This window comes from Balaenoptera physalus, assembly GCF_965194825.1.
Source record: "Balaenoptera physalus genome assembly, chromosome: 4".
Lineage (NCBI taxonomy): Eukaryota > Metazoa > Chordata > Mammalia > Artiodactyla > Balaenopteridae > Balaenoptera > Balaenoptera physalus.
Genome location: NC_138891.1, coordinates 145155734 through 145172897, shown reverse-complemented (window position 1 = coordinate 145172897; position 17164 = coordinate 145155734). Strand labels below are relative to the sequence as shown.

General features: G+C 57.1%; 1 protein-coding gene and 1 pseudogene across 2 annotated transcripts in view; both read left to right on the top strand.

Moving 5' to 3' along the window:
- Nucleotides 1–17164, top strand: part of TSPEAR (thrombospondin type laminin G domain and EAR repeats) — a 90691-nt gene that overhangs the window by 55696 nt on the left and 17831 nt on the right. Inside the window, exons 2-9 of the mRNA XM_082459878.1 lie at nt 746–966; nt 8248–8486; nt 10347–10437; nt 11555–11711; nt 12986–13117; nt 13864–14090; nt 15412–15598; nt 16526–16755. Of these exons, the coding sequence (XP_082316004.1) occupies nt 746–966; nt 8248–8486; nt 10347–10437; nt 11555–11711; nt 12986–13117; nt 13864–14090; nt 15412–15598; nt 16526–16755 (1484 nt within the window). The remainder of the gene's footprint in view (nt 1–745; nt 967–8247; nt 8487–10346; nt 10438–11554; nt 11712–12985; nt 13118–13863; nt 14091–15411; nt 15599–16525; nt 16756–17164) is intronic.
- On the top strand, nt 5298–5928 carry LOC309659802 (annotated as a pseudogene). The gene has a single exon. The product of its transcript is annotated as an uncharacterized misc_RNA (transcript).

The following is a 17164-nucleotide window of genomic DNA, read 5'->3' as shown; positions in this document are numbered from 1 at the left end:
CCGGGTGGGGGCTTCCTTGTGCCCCAGCACACCCAGCACAGTGCCTGGTGGTTGACTTGAAAATGGCAGCAAAACCCAGGGGGACGGGGTGGAAGGGTGGGGAGGAGAGGTCACGGTAGACCCAGGTGGGTCGTGAACCCTTGGTGCCTCCGTTTGCTCACTGGATAGATGGGTGTCGACTGAAAAAAATGCACAACCTAAAAGTTGAGAGTTATGGTTTATTCAGCGGACAAAACTGAGGACTTAACCAGGACACAGCATCTCAGATGGCTCTGAGGGACGGCTCCGAGGTCAGGGCGGAGCCAGGATATAGAGGAGTTTTGTAAAAATACCAGGTAGTCAGACCATCAAAAGAATGCTGTTAATTAAAGAAAACCAGACATCTCAAGTTAAAGAATTCAGTGCGTTTCTGTGTGTGGAAAGATGCAAAAGTCCGGGCTCACTGAAATCATTCCTTTGATGTGCACCTCAGCTACCTGGGGCCAGCATCCCGTGTTTTCTCATCCTGAGTCTCCTCAGGGTGCATGTCGGGGATGGCTGTAATGTGATGGCTTGATGGCTGAAACATCCTTTGTTTTCTGATGTGGCAGGAGACACTCTTAGTCCACACGGGATAATCGTGATGCCCTGCTCACAGGGCTCTTTCGAGGACCCTGTAAGACACTAAGACCAGAGCCCGCACACCCACACCTGGGCGCCCCCGTAAACGCCCTGGCATAACCCACGTGTGATTTCCTTGACACAGACCTGCGGCCCCTGGACATCCTGGCAGAGGCGGTCCCTCCTGATGGCACTGCGGTCGGGGTCAGGGTGACACAGGTCCAAGGTGTGCGAGGACTTCAGCTCTCAGCCGCTGCCCCCCACGACCTGAGCTTCCCTGCATCAAGGATTTTCTTCAGATGCGACCTCTTCCCGGAAGAATTTTCCATCGTCGTAACCTTGAAAGTTCCCAGTCTCCCCGCTAAGGTCAGTGACATTTCCCACTCTTCCTGTAGAATGACCCCCACTTCCCGTACCTTTGCACGTTCTCAATGCCAGAGTGTGCGAAGGGCACGACTGATCCGGTCAAGAGTGGCCGGCCTTGATAGGTAGTGAGGTCCCCATCACTGTGAGTATGCAAGCAGAGCCTGTGTGACCATATGTGAAGAGTCTGTACAGCAATCATAATTTTCTGGTGTGCTAAGCTGTCAAAAGCTAGGGATAAGGCTCAGAGTTTTTAGTTTGACATCCTTTAGCAGGAAATGTAAACAAAATAACAAAAACATACCCTTTTGGGGTCTGTTTACCTGTGATTTGCAGTCCCATCCACCGCAGATCCAGCTAACATTCCCACCGTCCCTGGCTAGGATGGAAGCGCCCCTGGAGGTTTCCCCAGGGTCCAGGACAAGGCACTTCCTAGGCGTGTGACCAATCCTTCACATTCCAAGTCAGTATCCTCGATTCTCTCATAGCCGAGGTTCTCCCAGTTGGTTTTCTGTCGACCGTGATTCCATCCTGATACTCCCCTGGGGGCTTCTGCCTGCTCAACCTCATCATTCTGTACAATCTGCTCTCAAACCCAGCTGCTGAGCTTTCAGCTCCAGCCATTGCATCTTCAGTTCTGTAATTTCCATTTTCTTCTTGTTTTTAATGTAAATTCCAGTTCTCAGGTGAAAGTCTTTGTCTTGGCAGCTGCTTTCTTGAACAAGACTCCAACCTGTGGGTCCCCCGGAGGACTGGCTCGCCGTCAGCTCCATCTCTTTATTTCCTGTCATGCTCAGTAACTTTCTAACAGGTTCCCTGAGATATGATTCACACATTTGAGGTGCACAATTCAGTGGTGTAAGGTGCAGTCAGCTGCTCAGTGCAGCCCTCACCACAGCACGTTGTAGCTCATGCTCGTCACCTCGGAGAGAAGCCCCGAGCCCTCTGGCTCCCCCCACCAACCCCACTCCCTACCCCCAGCACTAAGCAGCAACTCATTGACTTTCTGTATCTGTGGGTTTGCCTACTGTGAACATTTCATATAAATGGAATCATATACTGTAATATATGATCTTTGTAACTAGCTTATGTAGTATGTGTTCAAGGTTCACCCGTAATGTAGCGTGTATCAGTGCTTCATTCCTTTTTAAAGCCACGCATATTTTACTGTGTGTATATAGCACATTCTGATCATCCCATTCATCGGTGATGGACATTTGGCTTGTTTCTACCTTTTGGTTATTATGAATAATGCTGCTATAAACATTCATGTACACATTTTTGTAGGGGCATGTGTTTTCATTTCTCTCGGGTATATACTTAGGAGTGGAATTGCTGAATCTTAGGGTAACTTTATGATTAACTTTTTAGAAACTGCCAGACTGTTTCCCAAGGTAGCTGCACCGTCTGATATTCCCACCAGCACTGGATGAGGGTTGCAACTTCTCCACATCCTCACCAACACTTGTTATTATCTGACTTCTTGATTCTAGTGACCCATGTGGGCCTGAAGCAGTATTTCATTGTGGCTTTGATTTGCATTTTCCTGATGAATAATGATGGTGTGTATTTTTTCATGTGTGTATTGGCCATTTATGTCTCTTCTTTGGAGAAATGTCTAATCAAGTCCTCTGCCTAGTTTTTAATTGGACTATTTGCCTTTTTAATTGTTGTGTGATGAGTTCCTTATGTATTCTAGATATAAGTCCCCTATCATATATAGGATTTTCAAATATTTTCTCCCATTATATGGGTTGTCTTTTCACTTTCTTGATAGCGTCCTTTGAAGCACAAAACTTTTTAATTTTGATGAAGTCATATTTACCTATTTTTTCTTTTCTTGCTTATACTTTTAGTGCCACATCTTAGAATCCAATGCCAAATCTGAGGTCATAAAGATTTATCCCAAAGTTTTCTTCCAAGAGCTTTGTAGAATTAGCTCTTATATTTAGGTCTTTGATCCATTAATTAAAGTGGAAGGTTAGGTTTGATTTGAGACCTGTCTTCTTTCTTAATATAGGTACTTACAGCTATAAATTTCCCTCTAAGAAGTGCTTTAGCTGCATCCCATAAGTTTTGGTATTTTGATCTTTGTTTTCACTCATCTTAAAGTATTTTATTATTTCCTTTTTGGTTTCTTCTTTGACCCTTTGGTTATTTAGGTGTGTATTGTTTAATTTCCACATATTCATGAACTTCCCACTTTTTTTTTTTTTAATAAATTTATTTATTTATTTATTTTTGCCTGCATTGGGTCTTCATTGCTGTACCTGGGCTTTCTCTAGTTGCGGCGAGCGGGGGCTACTCCTCGTTGTGGTGCGCGGGCCTCTCATCACGGTGGCCTCTCTTGTTGTGGAGCACGGGCCCTAGGCACATGGGCTTCAGTAGTTGTGACACATGGGCTTCAGTAGTTGTGGCTCGCGGGCTCTAGAGCGCAGGCTCAGCAGCTGTGGCGCACGGGCTTAGTTGCTCCGCGGCATGTGGGATCTTCCCGGACCAGGGCTCCAACCCACGTCGCCTGCATTGGCAGGCGGACTCCCAACCACTGCGCCACCAGGGAAGTCCCCCCCACTTTTTTCAATTATTAATTTCTAATTTCACTCCGTTGTGGTCAGAAAACATACTTTGTGTTATTTCTGTCCTTTTTGACTTATTGAGGTTTGTTGTCTGTCCTAGCATATGTTCTCCCCTAGAGAATGTTCCATGTGCATTTCTGTAGAATGTATATTCTGCTGTTGTTGGGTAGGGCGTTCTACAGATGTCTGTTAGGTCTTGCTGGTTTATTGTATTGTTCAAGTCTTATGTTTCCATTTTGATCTTCTCTCTAGTAGTTCTAACCATTATTGAAATTGGTATTTTACAGTTTCCAACTAATATTGTTGAACTGTCTATTTTTCCCTTCATTTCTGTCAGTTTTAACTTTATGTATTTTGAAGCTCTGTTATTATTTGCATGTATAATTGTTATAAAGCATAGAACAATTGCATATAATATGTTGAAGCATATTTAGTATGATGTGTCTGTTTGTGAATCTTTTGTGTTCAAAAGATTGAAGTTCATCAAGCTTCCTGGATGTGCAGATTAGAGTTTTTCAATGCGCTTTGACAGTTTTAAGCTGTTATTGCTTTGAGGTAATATTTCTCCATTGCAGTCTGACTGCCCTGTGGTCCTCCAGCAGAGTCCCCAGCCCCACCCATCAGAGGTCAGCGAGGCCTCACCCTGAAGCCCACTGACCCCCAACAAGTCCCTGATGGAGCCCCGGCTACTCTTGCAGAGGCCTGCAGCCGGGCACATCACCAAGGGCCCTGCCCTTGCCCCTCAGAGACCTGGCAGAGTACAGTGGCTGAGGAGTGGGGACACGAGGGACTGTGGGCAGATGTCACTAGGTCCCAGCTGTAGACCGGGCACTGGGGCACGGGCTGCTGCACGCTGTGCAGGTGTCTGTGGGCAAGGCCCCACGGACAGCGAGGCTCTGCTACTGAACGTTTCTTATGACAACTGACAACGGAGGGTCAGGTCACAGCCACCACATCCTTCTGCCTGTGAGGCGGAGTGCTTGAGGGAGGAGATCTTGTCCAAATTTGCACCCAGGGGCTGTAGGAACCCCTGATGTTGTCTGGAGCCCCCTGATATTGTAGAAGAGGAGGAAGGTGTGAGCATTAAGAGTCTATCAGGGGAGGTTCTATAAAAGATCAAGCTACAATGAAGCAAAAGGCATTTGCCCCCATGGTCATTCTCTCTGCGCTAGCCTGCGTCTGCATCCCTGCCCGTCTCTGTGAGCCAGTCTCTGCCCCAGGAGGACACCTGTCCTCACACCTGCCCCAGGGCTCACTCCTAGTGGACACAGGCCCCCTCACCTCCCCCGACAACCAGCAGCATCTGCTCACAAAGTGCATCCCACCCTGTGGCCAGGCCAGCGGGGCATGGCCAGACCTGTCCACACCTGAAAACACCTCCCTCGCCTCAAAGCCCAGATCCTGGGACTGTTCCTCCTTGTCCCTTCCTTTGGAGCAGGAGTTCTGTTTACAGGAGCAGCCCCTGCCCCCAGTGGAGCAGAGGGCTGTCACCAACAGAAAGTCGCCTGCCTGCTACTGTCCCTGCAAACACATCAGAAAGATTTCTACTGTGTGTCCTCTGGAGATGGACACAGGCCAGGGTAGCCCCACCGCCACTCGCCACTCGGGAGCCTCGCCAGCCAAAGGCACTTACAGACAGTGCCCGGTGCTGCCAAGACCGAGCAGGACACTAAACGAAAACAAGGAAGGAAGGACTTCACCAAGCTGCTGCCATGCCAACACACAACACGGAGGACGGGTGTGAAGCTGGACAGCCCTGAGCACCTCACACACTCACACACACTCACACTCACTCACACTCACTCACACTCACCCTCCTCCAGCCCCCCCACCCCCACCATGGCCGCGTCCACCCCGTCCGTCTGCTCCAGCGCCCTGAGCTACGGCAGCGGCCCTGCCTGCCTGGTCCCTGTGACTCCTCCACCGGCTCCTGCTGGCAGGTGGACGGCTGCCCAGAGAGCTGCTGCAAGCCCCCCTGCTGCGCCCCCAGCTGCTGCGCCCCAGCCCCCGCCTGACCCTCGTCTGCACCCCAGTGAGCTGTGTGTCCAGCCCCTGCTGCCAAAGAGCCTGCACCAGCTCCTGCACGGCCCCGTGCTGCCAGCAGTCTAGCTGCCAGCCCTCCTGCTGCACCTGCTCCCCTGCCAGCAGGCCTGCTGTGTGCCCGTCTGCTGCACACCTGTCTGCTGCACACCTGTGTGCTGCGAGCCCGTGTGCTGTGAGGCTGCCCCCTGCTCAGCACCCCCGTGCTGCCAGCCCACCCCCCGCCCCTCGTCCTGCTGCAGACCCTCCTCCTCCGCGTCCCTGCTCTGTCGCCCCGTGTGCCGCCCCGCCTGCTGCGTCCCCGCCTCGGGCACGTCCTGCTGCTGACCGGGCACGTCCCCCCATGGCCAGCTGGGCTCAGGTCCCCCCATGACTCGGTCCTCCCAGCCTCCCTCAGTCCTGACCTGGGTTGGGTGGCTGCCCCCACTCGGGACGGGGTCCCCTTCGTCCCCCCTGTCCTGGCCTGACTGACCTCTGATCCTGCCCCGGGAACCCCGACCTCGCTGCTCCCCGGGCTTCTGCCTCCCAGGAGGCGCCTCCACCTGCCTCTGGGTCACCTGTTCCCCCTCCCAATTCCTCTGCCTGGGTCACCTGTCCCCCTCCCAATTCTTCTGCCTGGGTCACTTGTCCCCCCTCCCAGTTCCTCTGCCTGGGTCACTTGGCCTCGACTTCCATCCTGTCAGCGCCTCCTCGGGCACCCGGATAAATAAACTCACTTCATCACCTGATCCGATTCCTTTCTCTCACCTTTACTGGGCGGAAACACAGGGTTTTGACCAGACACTGGTCTCCTCCAGCCACGAGTATTTCTAGGGGTGAGCGACTGAGAACCCCAAAGGTCAGTGGCCTGACCCCTCTGGGTGGGGCCCCTGCCCTCTCCACGAAGGTCAGCGCCTGCTCAGGCTCCGTGGTCCTGGGACGTGAACATGGGGGAGTAAAGATGCCTGTCCACCCGGACGCCCTGGCTGTGACGTCACCGTCCTTCCCAGCCACCCGCCTCACGGGCCCAGCCACCACTGTGAGCATTTTGTCCTAGTGTGTCACTTCCACCCATTCCATGCACTTCCTGAGAGCTGGCTCACGGGAAGGCTCCCTTCACATGGAAGATAAGTGCAGGGGCCACACGTGTCCCCTCAGCGCCCGGAGTGGCCAGAGGCCGTGTGACCCAAGCTGTGCAAGTTGATTTTGCTAAATTAGGCATTAAATTAAACATGAGGACCATGGAGTTTTTCCACTTCTTTAGTATAACAGTTGCGTGGAATTCACTCATAGTTTTACATGGGCAAAGACTTGCTAAAAAACTATATTTTGTATTTATCGTATCTGCTCAGCATTCAGGTTTAATCATTTTCATTTCTTTACGCTTTTTATTGTGTTAGGCTAGAAATGAACAGACTCTAAATTGCACTTACGTACAGTCAAGTATATATGGTCTCTCCCTGGTCCGAGCTGGAAAATGATGTGCAGCTGGGGATGCTGGCATTTGGAGATCGCGATAATGGCGGGTGGCGCGGGGTTTTTTAAATTGTGGTAAAATACACGTAACATGAAATTTCCCTTTTTAACCCTTTCTAAGTACACAGTTCAGTGGCATTAAGGACAGTCACACTGTTGTGCAACCATCACCACCGTCCGTCTCCAGAGCCTGTTTCATCTTCCCCGAGCTGAAACTCTACACGCATTAAATAACAGCTCCCCATTACCGCCCCCAGCCCCGGCCCATCACCTACCTTCGGTCCCTGTGAACCTGGCTCCTCCAGGGACCTCACATCAGTGGGTCGTACACTACCTGTCCTTCTGTGACTGGCTTACGCCACTGAGCATCATGTCCTCAAGGCTCATCCACGCTGACGCCAGAACTTCCTTTTTAGGGCTGAACAATATCCCACTGCATGAATGGACCACATCTCAGTTATCCATTTCTCCATCGATGGACACTGGCTGCCTTGACATTTTAGCTATTGAGAGCAAGGCTCGCGTGAACGCGGGTGTACAAATACCTCTTCAGGACGCTGCTGTCAGTCCTTTTGGGCATATACCCAGAAGTGGAATCGCTAGGTCAGATGGTAACTCCACACTAGTTGTTTGAGGCATCTCCATACTGTTTCCTATAACAGCTGCACCATTTTATTGCTGCCTTCCCACCAACAGCGCACAAGGGCTCCAGTTTCTCCACATCCTCACCAGCACTTGCAATTTTCTGTTTTACTGATAGCAGCTGTCCTTGTGGGTGTGAGTGGTGCATCTGGTTTCATCGCAGACCGTGGATACTGTCTCAGGCGCTGCGGCCCAGAGACCCGCCCTCACTTGCCCCCTCACCTGCCCCCCTCACCTGCCCCCTCACCTGCCCCCCTCACCTACCGCGCCCTCACCTGCCCCCTCACCTGCCCCCTCACCTGCCCCCCTCACCTGCCCCCTCACCTGCCCCCGTCACCTGCCCCCGTCACCTGCCCCCCTCACCTGCCGCCTCACCTGCCCCCTTCACCTGCCCCCTCACCTGCCCCCCTTCACCTGCCCCCTCACCTGCCCCCTCACCTGCCCCCTTCACCTGCCCCCTCACCTGCCCCCCCTCACCTGCCCCCTCACCTGCCCCCTTCACCTGCCGCCTCACCTGCCCCCCCTCACCTGCCCCCTCCCTGCCCCGCCCCCGCTGCCCCCTCTCTTGCAGAAGAACGAGTACCTGTTCACGGTGGTGGCGGAGGAGCGGGACTCGCTGCTGCTCGGCCTGCGCTACTCGCCCGCCCAGCTGCACTTCCTCTTCCTCAGGGAGGCCGGGGCGCGCGCCTGGCGGGCCCGCGTGTCCTTCCGCGGCCCGGCTCTGATGGACGGCCGGTGGCACACGCTGGTCTTGGCCGTGTCCGAAGGCTCCTTCTCCCTCACCACGGACTGCGGCCTCCCCGTGGACATGTAGGTACCCGGCGCCGGAGCGGGTGGCAGGGGGCCGTGTGCTGCCGGCAGGGGTCAGGCTGGAGGAGGAGCGCCAGGCTCACTGGCTGGTGGACGTGGAACGGTCCGTCCCCCAGAAAGGCGGCGATGGGTGGCGGCGCACGGGCAGGGAGGGAGCCGCAGCCTGCCCGCCGGGGCTGGGGGATGGGACTCGACCCATCTACGGGCGCTGCGGAGCTCGTAGCATTGAGGCAAGGCCCAGAGGAAGGTCAGCGTGAACTCGGGCCCCGGGGCCCAAAAGGAGCTGCCGCCTGATTGAGGCCCAGGTCTTGCTCTGTGACTTTCAACCCATCACTTAACCTCTCTGACTCAGTTTCCTTTTCTGGGACGAGGGAGTAAATATTCACCAGAACACCAAACAAACGTGCGGAATCACCTTAGTAGCTTTGACGCAACCCCGGGCACTCGAGAGCCCGAGCCCATCTCTTGTCCTTGCCGTGGCCTGGTCCCCACGGCCTGGCTCCCGAGTAAGCTGGGCCGGGACGACCCCCACCGGCCCTCAGCGTCCATCCTTGCTGGCTGGGGCTCGCCACTCTTTCTTTTTTAATCACAAATGGTCCATTTACATTAAATCTATCATTATGACAAATATTCCTTTCAAAGGTAGAATCTCACTCTGCTCTGTTATTATGAAACTTGTTGGAATAGAAAATTCTCCTTAACACTTATACACTGTTTAAACATGCCTTTATCACAACTCCTCCCCACCATGCCCCCAAATACACTGGGGCCTTTACAGGGAGATGGCGTCTCAGGTGGGAGAGCCGGCGGTGGGGCAGTTCTGTGATGGGGGCGATGTGCAGGAGGACAAGGCCGGCGGTGCGGGTGCTGGAGCTGATTGCGGCCAGGGAGGAAGTTACGCCCCGGGGCCGGGCTTCACAGGCCTGGAGGGCTCACACCCAGACCCAGGAAGCCTGGGAGCTGTGCTCAGAGCGCAGGCGTTCTGGGACCTTGCCATGGCCAGCTGCAGCCAGACAGCAGACCCTGGACGGAGCAGGTGCTTTGACTAGAGGACGTGGCATCATGGTCCGGGAGGTGCTGGGCAGTGGAGAGGAAGCACACACCTGGCTCTTCCCCCAGAAGCTCCAGCCACGCCGCCCCATCCAGGAGGTCCCCACCTCTTCCCCATCCCGAGTTCGGCCTCCACTTGCACCTCAAGACCCAATTCCAGCCACATCTTCCCACATATCCCGGCTCACCAGCGAGGTGAATCCCGTCTGGCCCCGACATCATCTGTCCCACGGCCCCGGGCTCAGAGGAGGGGGGCGGGCTGGGGACCCCATGCCAGAAGAAGCCACTGGAGACCCCCGTGATATGGAGAGGGGCCACTGAACACCTCCGCAGCACACGCTTTTGTAGAAGATCCTTATCCTGGGGCAAAGAGCGTCCCCCCAAATTCACATCCGCTAGAACCGGAGAATGGGACCTCGTTTGGAAACAGCAGCTCTGCAGGCATAACCGAGCTAAGCTGAGGAGTAGGTTGGCCCTGACACAGTGACCTTACAAGGAGGCATGGAGGAGAAGGCCACACGATTCAGCCACAAGCCAGGAAACTCCAGGAGCCCCCAGCAACTGGAAGAGGTGGCAGGACCCTCCCCTGGAGTCTTCAGAGGGGGCACACCCAGCTGACACCCTGATCTCAGACTCTGGCCTCCAGCACTGCGAGAGAACACACTTCTGTTGTTTAAGGCTCCCAGCCTGTGGTACTCGTTATGGCTGACCCCGGACAGCCTCAGGCGGTGCTGCCCCCATCCTTTTCTATGTAAATGGTCCATGACCCTGCTCTCCCATGGCCCTAAAACCATCCTCCAATGTTTTCAGAATGGCTGATATGCCCTTTCCGGCCACCCTATCGGTGCAAGGAGCCCGGTTCTTCATCGGCAGCCGGAGGAGGACCAAAGGCCAGTTCACGGTTAGTATGGAGGAGCTGCCTGCCTGGACCTCCCCACACCAGTGCTCCTGGGGGGCTGTCACCACTGGTCTGGCACCCCGGTTTGACACTGTGTGTGTGCCGTTGGGAATGGGGAGCATAAAGGTTCAGTGGAGTCCCATGCGTGCCGGGCACACTCCCACCACAGGGCCTTTGCACCTGCTGTGCCCTCCTCCTAGAACATTTGTCCCACTCCTGCCATGGCACACTCCCTGTGACTTTGGGGCCCTGCCCTGTGCCCTCATACCATGGAGGCCTTCCCCTCCACTCTGAGAAGATGACATCCACACCCAGCCCTCTCATCCCCTTCCCCAGATTGTCTTTGTAGCCCTGACCACCTTCAGGCCAGCTGTGTGTTTGCTCATTGCCTGTCTCTCCCTTAGAGTGCAGGGGAAGGGGGGGACCTTGCTCCATGAGGGTAAGGGCTTTTGTTTCTTGCTGTGTCCAGTGTAAAGAACCATGCTCTGAATATTTACCGATGGCATGCTTGGATGGATGGATGGATGGTTGAATGGATGAATGGATGGATGGACAGACTAATAGACAGATAGCTGAATGGTGGATGGACAGATGGATGGACAGATAGGTGGGCAGGTAGATGAATGGATGAATGGCATTTGGGTGGATGGATGGATGGACAGACTAATGGACAGATAGATGATGGATGGACAGATAGATGAACAGATGTATAGATGGATGGATGAATGAATGGGTATTCGGGTGGGTGGATGGATGGATGGGTGGACAAAGAGATGGATGGATGGGCAGAGATGGACAAATCAATGAATGGATGGATGGACAGATAGGTAGACAGACGAACGGATGGACATATAGATGGATGAGCAATGTACCCAGTCACTGTAGGGCAGTCCGCAGGAAAAGTCCCTTCCGTGGTGTAATCACCTTCGAATGGCGCACAGCTCTCCACCTCTGCTCCCAGTGCCCCCCTTACCCAACGGGCTGACCCTCTCTCCTGGCTTCAGAGGTTAGACCCGCGCCCGCATTTCCACGCCTCCCTCGGGGTCCGGGTGGGCTGAGCCCAGTGGTCGGGGCCCTCTCCAGCAGTGCAGGTCTCAGTGCACTGTCACTCTCTCTGCAGGGCCTGGTGAGGCAGCTGGTTCTGCTGCCCGGCTCAGACGCCACCCCGAGGCTCTGTCCCTGCAGGAATCCTGAGCTCGCCCTGCTGTCCATCCCCCCTATCCTGCGGGGACTCACGGGGAGGCCGGAGGATAATGAGGTGCTAAAGTATCCCTATGGTTAGTAGGCCACAGCCGCCCCCTCCCCACGCCGATGGTAGACCCTGGGAGCCTTGTCACTTCCAACCTCCCCGGGCACAAGACAGGAGGGCGCTTGGCACATGGATGAAGGGAACGCCGGGGCCTGACGCAGACGGCCCCGCAGGGAAGGCAGATGGTGCCGCCAGACCCGCCTCCCTCCCAAGGGCGCCCCCCATGGCTGTTGAACCCCCGCCTGGACCGTGCCCTCGATTGACTGCTCGTCCCGCCTGGGACCTGGGGCTGAGCTGACACATCTTGCGTCCCTAACTCCCACCTGCTGCCTGCTTTGCCCCCAGGGCAGCGTTTGGGGCCCTTTCTCCCCTTCCTCTCCAACAGACATCAAGCGTCAGCACCCCACCCCCGCGGGGACCCCGACCTTCGTGAGGTTCATTGCTGTTTTCTGCGAACCCCCAGCCTAGAGTGTCCCCAGCTTTGCCGTCTTTAGTTTGTGTTTGCACCTCCCCAATGTGAAGTTAGTGTTGACGGTTTATTTAAACCACATCCCCTGCCGTGGAGAATCTGAAAGCCCCTCCTCCCTACTAGGGAGGCGGGGAGACAGCCCGACCCTGTCTCGAGCCTCACGGTCCTTGCTTCACGAGTCAGGGGAGCCCCCTGAGCAAGTTGGCCCTTAGACCCAATCCTGGACCCGTGTCCCCAAATTCCCAGAGGCACACGGCCTCTGGGTTGTTTGCTGGGCCTCGGGCAGGAGTCCGGCCCCAGGCCTCTGCCGGCCAGTTCAAGAGGTCAAGGACGCACTCAGTGTCACAGACTGGCCGTCGGGGCCTCAGCGCGGACGCTGCTGTAAAGGGGCCAAGTGGCACCATCAGGGTGAGGGCTGGACCTGGGATGAAGCTGTGACCCCCGGGGTCAGGGGTCAAGGGGCCTCAGAACTAAGCAGAACGGAAGTTGGGTGGACGCGTGCCAACGAGTCTCAGATGGAAGAGGAGAGCGGGGCGGTGTGATTACTCAGGGCTCTCAGAAGGGCTGAGGTCACGGGGAAGAACTAGGTGGGCGGGAGGCCGGACTGCAGGGGCATCTCTGCATCCCGCGCACAGACACCCCAGGCAGGCCATGGGCTCTTGGGTCTCCCTCCCTCCCCGAGACCCCGAGTGGTTCCCCGAGTGGCAGCTCAGGGGGTGGAGGTGAAGGCGAAAGCAGGAGCGCCTGGGTCAGGGGTCACCTGACACTCCTGCCTCTGCCCTCCTCCGGGGAGCACGTGCCCACTGGACACCCATCTTCCTGCCTCCCCGCAGAAGCCGACATGAAGGTGACGCTGGGATCCCGGCCGCCGTGTACCAAAGCGGAGGACGCCCAGTTCTGGTTTGACGCCGGCCGCAAGGGGCTATACCTGTGCGTGGGCAGCGAGTGGGTCTCCGTGTTAGCAGGTGAGGTGGGTGGGGCTCTGGGGACCTCGGGGTCTTCTCAGAGCCAGCGATACTTGGGGACAGGGACGATCCCCCCACGGAGCAGCGAGCCTGCGTGCGTCACCTGGAAACACGTGCCCTCCTGGGCCCGCCTGGCAGGCTGGCAGGCTGTCAGCTCTCGAGCCGGCTAGGGGAGGCCGTGAGCCTCCCTGAGGGGCCAGCCCCGCTCCAGGAGCCCCACCTGCTCTCCTTACCCTCTCCGCCCACTCGGGTCAAGCTTGGACGCGATGGTGCCGGGAGCCCGGGAGTGGTTCTGTCGGCAGGGAGGTGAGGAGAGGTTCCATGATGCTCCCTAAGGGGGTCCTCGGGAAACGGGAACTGGCTCCAGGGGAACGTCCCCGAGCCGTGGCCTCTACTCTCTAGTTCACGTCAGGGCACAGCCTTTCGTGGAAGCCGCGAGCCGTGGCCTCTACTCTCTAGTTCACGTCAGGGCACAGCCTTTCGTGGAAGCCGCGAGCCGTGGGAAACGTCTAGTAGGGACCTGACGCGTCAGTTCCACCCGCCTAGTATCCCTGGGGGCTCTGCAGACCCTAAAACCTGTGCGGGGATGAGAGGCTCCTTTGCCGGGCCTCCTGGTGAGGGTGGCACGGCACTCAAGGCCACAATGCTCCGGGCCATGGCCCAGGTCCCTGGGGTCGCACCCCGGGACGTCCATCCGGCTTCTGTTCTGGGAAGCATTGACTGGGTCTCTGTGTCTCTGTCACAAGCCAAAGAAAGGCTGGACTACGTGGAGGAGCACCAGAGCCTGTTCACGAACGCGGAGACGCTGGGTATCGAGGTCTTCGTCATCCCTGAGGCCGGGCTCTTCGTGGCCACTGCCAACCGCAAAACCACGTCCGCCATCTACAAATGGACCGACGGGAAGTTCTCCTCGTACCAGGACATTCCCACGCACCAAGCACAGTCCTGGAGACATTTCACCATTGGAAAAAAGGCAAGTCTGCATTCGGAGACTTTCTCGATCCTTTTTACCTTGGAAAACCCCACAGAGCCCAAAGGTTGGGGCTCCTTATGTAGATTTTATGGGGAAAAGCACTTCTACTGGTTTCGAAGCCTCACGCAGGATCTAAATGGCTTTTAAAGGCAGGCACGGCTGCATCTCTATGTCCAGAATGTGACTGAGAAAGTCTGTTCGGCTTCCGCAAAATAGAGATAAGCCCGTTTCTGAGATGCTCCCCAGCTCCATGCAGACCCACCATTGCCTCCTTAAACCTTTGAGATAATCTGACCTAAACCAGTCAGCAGGGCGGACATCACGTCAGAATGAAAATAGGCCTCCATTCCCAGCCTTCCTTTACTCGCTCCATAAACACTGGGGACACGTGATGTCCTAATGGAGGGGACAGGTGAGGATGGTGAGGGCCGGGCCCGGAGGCCTTGGGTGGGAAAGCCTCGCGGGCAGACTCCCCTTCCTTCCACCAGGGCTGCGTTGAGCAGCGGCCCACGGGTCAGGGCTAAGAGGGTCGTCCCCTTGCGAGAGTTCTCCCTCACCTCCCCGTGCCCGCCCCCAAGTCGCTTGCTCACTAACACGTGTGCCAGGTGCAGCCCTGCCCTCACCTGGGCCCCCCCGACTGGGGACAAAACTGAGCAAAACAGACAAACCTCTGCTCCCCATCCCTACCGACCCTCAGGGTCCTGCGCTCCAAGCCAGCCTGCTGACAGAGTGACTAGCCCTCTGGTTTTATGGTTGATGACATTTTAAAGGTTTATATTTTTTTCATTATAAAAAACAACTTTATATTAAAGAAAAATTGGGAACTTTAGAAAAATAAGAAAAAAGTCTGCCCCGTCCCCTAAGCAGCAGCAGAGCATACCTGGGGCTGCTTCAGCCGCCCTGAGCGTGCCCCACCCCCGGGCTTCTGGCTCCTGCCTCAATCACACGACCCGCCATCTGGCCTCCAGCTCACGTCACATGTAGGGCATTGCCATGTTGTCCTCGATTGCGTGACAAACATGGGCTTCCTGAGACAGCAGGGCGTTAAGATTTTTCCTCTTCACCCGGGTGATGAAGAACGTTTCTGCGCATAAAGCTTTTCCTGGGTTTGGGAGATAGGAACGGAGCTCGTGGGCTGGTAAATACGGACGCGGCTACGGCTCTTAATGTAATTAAGATCTGGAGAGTCAGTGCTGGGTTCCTGGGCCCGCCCCAGGCCGTCAGTCCCCGGCTCAGCCCCGTCCCGAGGCCGAGATTCAGAAGCCTCGAGTGCCGACCCCTCGCACGGATCACGAGAATGCTGTCCTGGTCCTCTCCCCAGATCTTCCTGGTTGTGGCTAATTTTGAACCGAATGAAAAGGGTCAGGAGTTCTCTGTCATTTACAAATGGAGCCAGAGAAGGCTGAGGTTCACACCGTACCAGAGGGTCCTCACCCACAGCGCCCGGGACTGGGAGGCCTTCGAGGTGGCCGGGGAGCACTTCCTGGCCGTGGCCAACCACCGGGAAGGTAGGGGCTATGGCCTGGACTCCAGGGCCAGGGCGGGATCACCTGCAGGGTTCAGTGTATCTCATTAAAAATGTATAATAAACCACACGCGGCCCGTGTCCTCGGGCTTGGCGATCTGACAGTGGCGTCTGAGGGGGCACACACCGGGGCACCCCCTCATCTGTCCAGGTGGGGGCGTCCCTGCCCTCACCCATTCTGGGCACAAACTCTGTGGGATGCGGTGGGTGCGGTGGGGGACAGTCTGGGGCTGGGAAACCTGGCTTCTGGGCCAGGTGACTGACCCGAGCCACCACAGTGAGCCCTTCCCTGCCCTGTAGCTCTCGGGGGACAGGGCCCCGGGGGGCAGCCGGCCCTGCAGGGCACCTCTGGCCTCGGCAGGCTCTGTGGCTCAGCGATCACCTGAGTCTACACCTGCCGGGGAACTCTGGGGGGCGGGGCCGGGGAGGAGACCCCACCACCGCTCATGGGCAGAGGGGACCCCAGGAGCCCGCCACCCAATACCCCCCATGGCAGTGAGTGTCCCGGGAGAGGCTGGCCCAGCCCTGGGGGTGGGTGAGGGGCTCCAGGGAGCACGATCTGGGCAGGCCTGACCTGCGGGGGGGCGCACGAAGGGGATGGCGGGCAGTGTGAGGGGTGAGGCCGGGGAGGGCCGGGGGTCCCACGTGCAGCGTGCTGCAAGGCCTTAGGGCGGTCTGGAGCCGTCCAAAGGCGGGGCCCCCGAGGGTTCTCAGCGGGGCACAGAGGCAGGAAGTTCACGTGAAGGGCGTTGTCACTGCTGGGGGCCTGGGGAGGGTGCAGGAGAGCAGGGCCTGGCTGGACGGGACGGGCTGCAGCGCTGGGGGCAGGGTCCGGGCGGCAGGGTCTTGCTGAGGCCGCCGCGAGGCCACGGAGGCGCGTCTCCCTCCCTCCATGGCACTCGGCTTCCAGGCGACAACCACAACATCAACAGCGTCGTCTACAAGTGGAACCCAGGCACCCGGCTCTTCGAGGCCAACCAGACCATCGCCACGTCAGGCGCCTACGACTGGGAGTTCTTCACGGTGGGGCCCTACGCCTTCCTGGCTGTGGCCAACGCCTTCAACGGCACGTCCACGCGGCTGCACTCCCACCTGTACGTGCGGCTGGGCGGCTCCTTCCAGATCTTTCAGTCCTTCCTGGTAAGGCCCTGAGCTCAGCGCCGGCCCCGCACCCCTGCCTGGCCCCTGGGCGACACGGGACCCGGGCCGCACGAGCCAGGACCAGGGCCCCAGCCTGGGCCTCCGCACCCAGGTGCCTCCCCAGAATAAGGCTCAGGCCGAGCCCCTGGGACCCCAAATGTAGCCTGGGGAGCCCTAAAATGAGGCGGGAGGGCTGCCCTGGCACGGAGTTTCCGGCAGCCCAGCTGCTCAGCCGGGTCCCCTGGCCCCTGGGGGCCCTCACAGTCTGACCCACCTTTATGTGGGCGTCAGGCTCTTGTGCTGGGGCAGCAGGCAGCTGGCCTCTGACCTGGCCAGGGGTGGCGGCAGCACTGTCCACCTTCCCTGCAGACCTTGAGCGTCCCTCGGCTGGTCCCAGCTGTCGCAGGCT